This window comes from Alnus glutinosa, chromosome 5, assembly GCF_958979055.1.
Source record: "Alnus glutinosa chromosome 5, dhAlnGlut1.1, whole genome shotgun sequence".
Taxonomy (NCBI): Eukaryota; Viridiplantae; Streptophyta; class Magnoliopsida; order Fagales; family Betulaceae; genus Alnus; species Alnus glutinosa.
Genome location: NC_084890.1, coordinates 5,885,495 through 5,897,086, shown reverse-complemented (window position 1 = coordinate 5,897,086; position 11,592 = coordinate 5,885,495). Strand labels below are relative to the sequence as shown.

Genomic DNA, 11,592 nt, shown 5'->3' with positions numbered 1-11,592 from the left:
ATTTTCTTAAGACTTGTAGGATACGTTTGGTCCAGAAAGGATTATTTCCTTAGAAAAGATAAATAACTTTTATTATGAATAAAAAAAAAAGATTGAATAAAATAGTCGTTTTATATACTTAATTTAAGGCATAGTCATTTTCTGATTGGCAACCAAAGTAATTATTCCAAGACTATTCTAATCCAGTCTTTAATTCTTAATAAAATTAAGTTTTTATTTATTTTTTTAATAGAAATATCCATCGGTACGAACCAATCGTACTTCTACAATACAACCACGTTCACCTAGTACCATTTAAAGCAAAAAAAACCTAAGTACATCAACTACAAGAACTCATCTTTATACTATTTAAGCGAACATCCAAACAAGCTAAAACGGTTTACCACAAGAGCTGAGGGAGACACAGGCCAAATAAGGAACATAAGCAGAAAAGAAGCTCGGAAAGGCAATATACTGATGTGAACTGCTAGCTTCTCAGTCAATTTTAGCCTACTTCTGGGGGACCATTTTCGTTCCAGCTTGGCGTTCCTGCTCGTAGAATTGTGTTCCCAAGCCTAGATGATTCATCAGTAACCAAATGAATGTCAAGAGCTCCCCACCCCGGCTGGGTTGCTGTGCATGTACATTTGGTCTACAATTAATGGCAGCGTAAGACATCAATTCCACCCAAACTTGGCTCATTAGCTTCCATTTGTTTATCTCCAACTTCAAGAGTTCTTGTGCCAGCATACATGCATCAAACAGCACAGATTTGCTTTTATTTCCCTTCACAGCAGCTGGTCTGAATTTCGTTTCCACTCCAAGGATTTTTTCACAGGCTTCAAATTTATTCGATATTGGTGATTTTTTGCCAAAGAATCTTTTGGCTTCTTCGCAAGTGTCCTGGAGGACAATTTGCCAATTACCCAGCACAGGGGTCATCAGATCAGGCTTCATGACAAGAAGATAAAACATATAATCTGAAAGTAGTTTGCATATTTCTCTTCTATCTTCATGATTATCAGCACTAGATTTGATTCTGATTTCCTGGAGATAGCAGAGTTCGGTAGCCAAGTGCCAGAGGAGAGGGCTTTCCGCGTATTGATACTCCACGATGCTCCATTTTAGTTTGAAATAGATATCTCTAGAAGTGTGCAGAAGAGCCCAAGCACCTCTTTGCGAACATGCATCCATGGCAGCTCTCAAGTTGTTTGCAGTCAGGGATTTCATTCTCAGCTGATCGAAAATGAACTTCTTCAGATCTTCGTCGACCGTCAGTGAATGTGAAAAACGCAAGATTGTTATCTTCTCTAGAATTACCCCAGCACCCACATAACCAACCAAATTGTACGTCCATTTTGGAGGATCATTCAAGCAATAGCTTATCATATCATACTGGGAAACAGACCTAGACCACCTTCTTCTTTTCAAGTTGATTCTTCGAAGAATGAATTTTTTTATCCGGCTACTCTTCAGGGCAAGGAGGGTCCTGTCAGAAATAATAAGCATGAAGACGGATATGGCCTCGAGGCCTAATGCCCCAATGAGCAAGGCGCAAGTAAGTATGACATCGAACAACTTATTGCGAAACACAGTCCACTCCTCCTTAAATATTGAAACTGCCAATATTAATGCTCCTAGGATTAAAATAAAGCTAACAAAGCGGAGCGTGTAGCCAGTTTGGCAACGAACAACATTAACCTTGGTGTGGAGAACCTCATTTATGAAATTAAGCTCACGCTCCACTAGTCTGAATGCGTCGGTCGCAGTTCTAGTGAGAAAAAAATCTCGGCTCAATTCTCGGTCTTTGGAGCTCAATAGGAGGCCTGCAATAAGCCCCTTGAAGATTCCAAAGAGGCGATATGCTTCTTCCAGTAATTGCATGTCGTCTAATGGCGACGTAGAACCCACAGGATTACAAACCTCCGGGGTAATTGGCATCACCTCCACATGTGATGCCTCCGCCTTGACCTGGACTGACCTCATAGAAGAGTATATCTCCATGGCTTCTTCATAGTCAAGCCCAGGTTCTGGCTTCGGCAATACTGAACCTCCGAATTGGCTCAAGCTCGCAAGATAGAGAGCACGCGTCCGCTCTGCGTACTTGATAATTCCCACAACAAACACCATTGTAGTGGGAACCCGTAGCTTGCTTTGATGATCAGAAAGCGACTGATAGAAGATATAAGCAGTTGCCAGAACCTGTAATGTAAGCCCAATCAAGTGCCTGAGCCAGAACTCATTATCCTCAAGAGAAAACGAAGTAATGGTATCAGGGCCGCCAAGATGCAGCAAAAGAAAGGAAGCCCAGAATGCCATGAGGTCCTCTCCCCCTTTTGATTCACGAGTGCCATCTTGGCTGTTGGAGACGAGTCCAATGGCAAAGGCAGCAATCCAGTCGGCAACTAAGTATGCCAGCCATATGAACACGAGTAGCAATTTGCTTCTCGTCCGCTTTCTGAAGGGCGACGCTAAAACTAGAAGCGCCTGCAGTAAGAGGCTTAAGATAATACAGACCTTGAAATTCCATGCCTCCCATAGCCTGTTGACATCGTTGAAGCCCATGCTATCTCTCTGAATATCCCTCGTTTTGGTTTATTTCCTCCCCCTCTAATTGCCCTGCTTAGACAACAATATTTATCGTCATCCTAAGCAACTGATCAATTAAATCTTGATCACTCAAATCATGATCCAAGGAAAGAGAATAGTATCTACAACTACCAAGGAAAGAGAATCATATATACCAGGAAGCTGTAGCGTGCCATATATTCAACACAAGTCAATGCAAATGATCAATATATGTTGTATTTTGTATAGAGAAATGCTAAAGCACTTTTTAGTGATTTTTTTGAAGTTTTATGCTGACATGACATTCTGTTTTAAATAAGAGAAATGCTAAAGTATTTTCTAGTTTTCTCCCGACATACATCTGAAATGGTAAGATGTAATTCAAAAATTTACAGCTTAATTTCGCTCTCTTATTTTTATTAAAAAAGGCTGGGCATGTCATGTCAGCATAAAAAAACTCTAAAAGAACATTAGAAAAAATTTTACCATAACGTATTAGGATTCTCTCAAGTTCAACCGACTTGATACCATGTTATAATAGAAAACGGATCCTTTCTAGTTAATTATAAAAAGTGTAAGAATATTTTTGTCTTTTTATATATTTTGAGACAAAAATACCCCCCACACTACAACTACTAGAAAGAGCTCTACGATCCTCATTTCGTCTATTTCTCCATTCCATTGAAAGCACATGCAAGTCTTGGTCGTTTCTTTTTTTCTTTTCTTTTTTTCATTTTCATTTTCTTTTCATACAAATGTCTGGAAACATCATAAAACAGACAAAAAAAAAAAAAAAAAACAAACAAACAAACAAACTAACAAACAAACAAAACAAAACAAAACAAAAATCACACGGCTAGCTAGTGATCGTCGGCTACTAAAAAAGAGCCACCTCTCTTGCCTAAACTACCCCTATAGGACTATATGCTTTTGTTGTAGACGGAGAAAAGTATAACAGTCAACTACGACGACCAGAAACAGATCGATGTGTGTTGCATGTCAATTTTTTTATTTTTTTTTTCCCCTATAAATAAAAAGAATAAGGTCCCCCATAAAATTTGGATAGTTTCACAGAAATGGGTTATGACGCCCAATTTTCATGAACAATTCAAGATGTGGAATACACTTGTTCGGAACATATAAATAATACAGTTATCTTTTATAAAATTATTTAAATTACATGAAATTCGAACAATCAATTATAAATGTAACTTGGATTCAAATTCATTTATAAGTCTGCTAATATATATATATATATATATATATATATATATTCATTTATAAGTCAATAATAGTGTTAGCTAGTCTCCTGTACGTCTCAATCCCTGTTCGACTTTTCTCATCGGTCCCCAAGCCCCCACCCTCTTTTTCTTTCTTATAAAAGTTTGTCTATTTTCATTTTGATTGGCTTGCCCCAAGTTGACTGTATGGCTTATATGATTGAGTCAACAGAATATTGTACAATCGAATAAGATATTTGCACACAACTTGACCCTTTTCTTCCCCTATTTGCCCCTCCATTTTTCAAATTTATTATTAAATTTGTAAGTCACACAAAAAAAAATTAAAAAAAAATTGAAACCAATCAAATTTTTTATGAAAAAATAGTATTAATTCTCTTCTTGAAAACGTACATAGACTATAATAAATTAGAAAAATGATAACAATAGTGAAGACGAGTTAGCATTATGGACAAACTATAAACAGAAGGCGGTAACACTAACACAGATTATAGACTATAATATATATTTTTTAAATTATTTTATTCACATTCGAGTCGCTTTAATTTATTCACTATTGAAACGACTCTAATCATTTGGAGCATTTTTTAGTATAGAACGACTCAAATCATTTGAAGTCATTTAGCTGTTCAAACGATTAGAGTCGTTTTTACCAAAACGACTTTAATAAAAGCCATTTTAACAATAAAACGACTCTAACCCGAAGCCCAAACCTTATGTTTTAAGTCGCTTTCCAACCAACACTATTAAAATGACTCAAAACGAATAGCGTCTTTTTTAGCCCAAAAACGACTCCAAACAAGCTATTCAAAACAGTAATTTTTTTGTAGTACTGATATAAACAGAAGGTGGTAACACATATTATAGGAGAGAAAAAGAAAAAACCATACAACCTTTTGCTGACTGCTAAGAAAATTGATGCAAAGGATAGGGAGGTGAATTTTGAATCTCACGTTTTGTCGTTAAAGAATTGGAAGTTTAAGCTTATAACCTCAACTTGGCCTTCAGTTCACCGACAATATTAGGCTATTAGCTATGTCAGGTCCCAAAGTTCTCTCCATTAATTAATTTCCTATCTTCATAATTTGGAAATGGTTAGGGTTCTACAGAGTTTACTATAATTCCTTTTCAAATTAACGTGATAGTTTATAATCTATAAAATGATTAAAAATGTATTGTTGACAAGTCAATCATTAACTAATTAAATTGATAAGTCAACAACTAATATTTCACCAGTTAAAAACGTCACGTCAGTTTATAAAGAAACACGTAGTAAACGCCACATGCACCTAATAACACTATTCATAATTATTCTGCAAGGAGATGGAGCATTTGGTTTTTTCAAAAAAAAAAATATCAGCTCATGATAAGAACTTGCTTATCTTTATAATGCTATTACCCACGTCTAAAGGAATGGTAGGAATTAAAAATAGTTAAAAACCCAATTTTGTTTAATGCAAATTAGAAATTTCTATGCTACCAATTGAGGAATTAAAAGCAATTAATTAGACCCACCCCAATTTTCTTGATGCAAATTGGAAATCTCTATGCTGCATACATCAGTGACGTTTCATTTAAAAAGCACAAGTGGAAGTCTAGGACCCAATGTAGACAGGGCCGGCTTGACCACTAGGCCAATTAGGCAACTGCTTAAGGCCCCCAATGAAAAAAGGCCCCCAAAATATGAAAAAATTAAGCCAGATTTGTTAAAAAAAAAAAAAACAATTATAGTGCACAAAGATTTTGCTAAAGAAAGGAAAAAAAATGCATTAATTCTCCTTTGAGAGACTCTAAATCTCACGAAAGTCAACTGTAAGCCCAAAAACACAAGATTTTGTCAAAGAAAAATAGGCCTTGTTTGATAAGCATGGTTACGGAACAGGATAGTGCTTGGCACTAGTTATTGTACTTTTTTTTAACAACAATTCACATCAAAATATTCTTATTGTTTTTCACTTTTTATATCACATCAATAATTTTTTATTATTATTCAAATAAAAAAATTCACTACAATACAAATTTTTTTTACTTTTTTATATGAATTTTTTTTATTTTATATCACATCATCACTTTTTACTAATTTCAAAACTAACAACCCACTACTTTGTTCTGTTCTTTGCCAAACAAGCCCATAAATACAATGATTTATCTTTTTAAGAACTCTCGCATAGAAAAACCAACCGTCAAATGCCTAGGAACACAACAATTTTGTAAAAAAAAAAAAAAGTAAAAATAAAAATAAAACATTGCATTATCCCTCCAGTTGAGACTATTACTCCCGTATAGAAAAATCAATAGAAGAAGCAAATGACTTTTTATTTGTTTTGGAAAAAAAAAATACAAAACAATCTCTCTTAGCAAATTACCAAAAGTTTCCGTCGGCAGCCAACTGAGCCAAGAAGGAGCTAGGAGGCGTAGGACCACTGCGTCATTCGGCAATCTCGCACCCAGTTAAAGTGAGGTATTGAACACCGTTGGGCTCTGCTATTTTATTTTTTTAACATCTCTTACACTTTGTTTTCGATCATGGGAAGAGCTTGATTTTTTTGATGGTGGGTTGTATCAGTTCAAATAAAACGTGTGGACGTAGGGATAAGATGAAAAGATGTGGCTGTGAAAGCCACACCTTTTCTTTGTTTTCCAATGCAACTTCAGAAAAACAAAATTTTAAACCAAAAAAAAAAAAAAAAGGGAAAGCCGGAAAGAAGTTAGTTCACTTATAAAATAGTAATTACAATTTTTTTTTTTTTTTTTTTTTTTTTTTTTTTTTTTTATAATTGCACCATTAGTCCCTGTAGTATGCCATAATTATTTTTTACTCCCTATGGTTTAAAAAGTTCATGGGAGGTCCTCGTGATATGCAATAATTACAAATCAATCCCTAGCGTCAAATTCTGTTAAAATTTTTAACAGATTCCGTCAAATGCTACGTCAGCGACACGTGTCGCCATCATGTTCATCTTAATAAAAAAATATAAATTTATTAAAAAATAAATAAAAATATTTATTTTTAAAAAAAAAATTCAAAAAAAAAAGAAAGCTCAAAGGCCACCCCTGGATCTTCCAGGCAGGGCCGGCTCGATATATTATAGGGCCTTAGGCGACAATTTTAGACGTGGCCTTTTTTCATATTTAATATTTTTTTTTAATAATTATTTTTCTTGCTTTTAAGATTTAACATTTTATTGCTAGTAATAAATTTTTCGGCTTATATTATTTAATTCAATTATATTTTTTTTATTCTTCTATGTTTAAAGCTTTTCATAACTAATGCATATTTCTAGCATACATTTATGATTAAAAATATTAAAAATAAAAAGATGACATAAAAAAAATAATAGAATAGAACCTGGTTTATCAAAGATGTTTTTCTCTATAATGAAATTATGTAACACTTTTAACCTGCATAAGACAATTTTGTAATAATTAGTAATTAATTTAATACAGATAAAATAAGAAAATAGCATCCTTTCATAGTTCCATTTGCCTAATATTAGTTTATTAATATAAGTTTTTGTTGAAAAAAAAATGGATAATTGCACCGTTAGTCCCTGTGGTATACCATAATTATTTTTCACTCTCTATGGTTTAAAAAGTTCATGGGAGGTACTCGTGGTATGCAATAATTACAAATCGATCCATGGCGTCAAATTCTGTTAAAATTTTTAACAGATTCCGTCAAATGCCACGTCAGCGACACGTGTCACCAATAAGATGGCGACACGTGTTCATCTTAATAAAAAAAATATAAATTTATTAAAAAATAAATAAAAATACTTATTTTTTTAAAAAAAATTCAAAAAAAAAAAAGAAAGCTCAAAGGCCACCCCCAGACAACTCTGGGGTGGCGCGCAGCCACCCCCAGTGGCTGGGGGCGGCCAGGCACTAAATTGAAGGGAGTTAATTATTGCTCTAAAGTGAACGACTAACACACAGTACACAGCCTAATTATGGGAGAGCGAGCTCCGATCCTTGGTGGAGCTCTCGGTCAGACGATGCATCTAAGGTTCATGGGTTGAGTAATGATAGGCAGGAGCATTTTGCTCGGCTCCTGCCCACCCCTTTTTATTAAAAATGTATTTTTTTAATCAAAAACAATTTTTAATATCACATCAAAAATTGTTTTTATTAAAAAAAATAATTTTTTATTAAAAAAGTCGGGCAGTAGCCGGGGCAAAATGCTCCTGCCTATCATTACTCTCATGGGTTTGATGATGATATTGATCAATACACATGAGGTGATCATGGCTGGACTACTTTCCACTTTCCAGACCCAGAACAGTACTGAGAATATATGAGCCAGTTTTCGGACAAAGAACAAGAATCCCAAAGAGACACCAATAACTCAACAATATTATATATAATTGGTGAGATTGTTTTATTATCTTATATATTCATTATTATTATTATTATTCTAAAAAAAAATATCGCGTTAATTAATAGAGGGAGTTGTCCCTTCAACTATTTCTTATTTTTCCTATTTGATATGTTCAAACCTTTTCTAGTAGAGTTAGTAGAATAAGTACTTGTTGATCCAGCCATTACGCGCGCTTAATTGATTCAGTCTTTCCGGTCTCTGTGAATTCAAATGAATGTGCTTTTTAATCCAAGATTTCTGTACGTAATTTAATACATTAATTAATCTTATGCTAAGTCCACATGCATAGACTCTCAGTTTTCAATAGGTACAGTCACACTCAAGTTAGTCATGAATAAAAAGAATAAGGTCCCCCACAAAATTTGGATAGTTTTACAGAAATGGGTTATGACGCGCAATTTTCATGAACAATTCAATATGTGAGATACACCTAGGGCTGAGCATGGGGCGGGGGGGGGGGGGGGGGGATGGGGTTTTTCTTCCCCCGCACCCCGCAGATTACCCTATGCACCCGCATGGGGCGGGGGGGGATGGGGCGGGGTTGCGGGGCGGGGATCCCCGCGGGTATGCGGGGATCCCCACGGGTTATGATTCATAAAAAAAAAAAATTGGGAAAAAAAAAATAGAACCAAATTTTCAGAACTTAATCACCAATTCTCATAACCGGCTAAAACCCAGTAACAATTCCACAATTAGTATAATAAGGCTAAAATCAATTCACAGGAAATTACACCACAACACTCAACACACACACATACACCGGCGGGCTGAAATAGGGGAGGCACCAATACAGTTCAGCCGTGAATCAACAACAACAAAATACCCATCACCGAAACTTCACCCAAATCAGCCAATAATCATCAACAACCCAACCATAATCACTACATCAAATAAATCAACAATAATCCAAATTAATTAAGCCAAATCACAAGAAATTACCTAGGGATTTTCTGTTGAAACACAGAGAAATCCACCGTGTAAGACCTACTGAAATCGCCAAAAAAAATACTCGGGTCGCCGGAAAATTGCCACTGGAAGTCGCCGAATTTCCCGCCAGAAATCGCTAGAAGTCGACGGATTTCCGGCCTTCCCCTTCCTCTTCTGCGGCCTGCCGATGTGTGAGTCTGTGATGTGTGTTCGTGTGACCATGCGTCCGGCGAGGTGACGACTAGCGAGTGACAGAGGGCATGACTTGTGAGCCGTGAGGGCATGACTGTGTGAGGGCCGGTGACTGGTGAGGGGCCGAGGGCTGTGAGGAGAGTGACCGGTGACTGCTGCCGTGCGTGGGGCGCGCGCAGCGCTTAGGGACTCAGGGAGACAGGGAGGGCCCTCTTTTTGTAGAGAAGAGAAGTGTTAGGGTTAGGTTAGAGAAGAAATTGGCCTTTTGCCCTTTTCTGCCTTCTTCTTTTTCTTTCTTTCTTTCTTTTTTTTCTTTTTTTTTTTTCTTTTTTTTTTTTTTTTTTTCAAAATATGCGGTGCGGGGCGGGGCGGGGACTCGCGAAATTTTAAGGGTCCCCCCCGCAACCCGCCCCGCCCCGCTTCGGGGGCCCAAAAATCGCCCCTAAACCCGCACCATGAGTGCGGGTTTTAGGCTTCACGGGGCGGGGCGGGGCGGTGCGGGTTCTGCGGGTATTTGCTCACTCCTAGATACACCGGTTCGGAACAGATAAATAATACAGTTATCTTTTATAAAATTATTCAAATTACATTAAATTCGAACAATCAATTATAAATGTAACTTGGATTCAAAATCATTTATAAGTCTCTGTTCGACTTTTCCCATTGGTCCCCAAGCCCCCACCCTCTTTTTCTCTCTTATAAAGGTGGCCTATTTTCATTTTGATTGGCTTGCCCCAAGTTGCCTATGAAGAGTGAGGGTAGAAACACACTTTTATTTCTCTTTTATTATTATTTCTAGATGCGTTAGTGTCGACGTAAAATTTTTAATTTATTTTTTTATGGCACTGACACATCAATAATTGTCATACGTAAATGATTGAGTCAACAGAATATTGTACAATCGAATAAGGAGAAACGATACTTACACTCTTTCTTCAGAACAACGGTACAACAGGTTGACGTGGAAAGTGATTTTAATTTTTTTTTTTTAATTTTCTTTTCTTTTCTTTTGGAATTGAAAACCGGTTGGAGGGGATTGAGATTTTCATTTCCCCTCCAACGCCGCTCTCTCTCCAACTTCTGTACAAAACTGCCGTTGCCGCCGCCCACTTGCCGGTCTTCCCCTTCTCGGCGCCGCTTCACTGGCGTTCGGTCTCCTCCGTCCGAAACCGCGGCCTCTCTCTCTCTCTCTCTCTCTCTCTCTCTCTCTCTCTCTCTCTCACCGGTCGTGACCGACCCTCTCGGCGGTCGGCTTCTCTCTCGGTGGTTGGCCACCCTCCACCGGGCCATCCTTCACCAGCGTTCTGTCTCCGGCGGATTTGGCGGCCGGATCTGTCTCCGTCGACGCTAAAAAAATGTACTCTCCGGCGACGCTCTCTCTCTTTTCTCCGACCGGCCGTCCATCCTTCTCCACCAGCCTGCATCTCTCTCTCCACTCGTCAGTTCTTCACCGATGGTAAGATCTGGTTATAACTCTCTCTCTCTCTCTCTCTCTCTCTCTCTCTCTCTCTCTCTCTCCAGTCGTCCTTCACCGGCACCATCTCCACCGGCAAGTGAGACGGAACCAGATCCAACGGAACCAAGGTTAGGTTTTTCTGAAGTTTTTTTGTTTTTTTTTTCTTTTTGTTTTTTTACGCAAGGCACTATGTTCTGGGTTCGATTTGGTTTTTCAACATTCAATGATCTTGTTTTTTTTTTTTTTTTTTTTTTCCTTTGTTCTGGTTTCTCTCTGAATGGACTAGGATTTCAAGACAACCAAAATTGGAGCAGGCTTGGGCTGGAAAACCTTCCATCTAGAACTATGAGGTCGGCATCTCCAACGGTAGGCTCATTTTCTACACAGGTTTCCATGTTTCTTTTATATTGTACAAGTTTGTGAGATGTGCATTTTATAGTCACTTTACCCGAATGTCTAATAATGCAATAATTTTGTGAAGGAGCAATTTTGTGGTTAGTAGTTTCCCGTATATTTAATTAGTGATTCATGTGCAAAGCCTTTATTACCATTTATTAAATTGTTCTTGAGGTTTTTTATTACTTGAAACATCGGTTCAGATTTGTGCAAATTCTTAATATATTGTGGGTGATAGGCTTCTAGTTTTCCTCAAAATTTGGATTATATTGTCAAGTTAGATGCTTTTAAGGTTATTAGCTTAGCTTTTATGTAGTTTAGTTTTCGTGTGGAGTCTGGATGCAGAGCCTTATGCAGGTAAAATAAATAGCTTGAAGGATTTGAGGTTTAATTCAGCTTTCAAAGTAATGGAATCTTTATGTAATTTCACTTTTTTCATTAATTTGTTTGGGGGA

General features: G+C 37.0%; 1 protein-coding gene across 1 annotated transcript; it reads right to left on the bottom strand.

Moving 5' to 3' along the window:
* Window positions 1–489: 489 nt before the first annotated feature.
* LOC133868886 (uncharacterized) lies at window positions 490–2,544 on the bottom strand. The gene has a single exon (XM_062305890.1). The coding sequence runs from the start codon at window positions 2,542–2,544 to the stop codon at window positions 490–492; it is 2,055 nt and encodes a 684-aa protein (XP_062161874.1).
* Window positions 2,545–11,592: the final 9,048 nt, after the last annotated feature.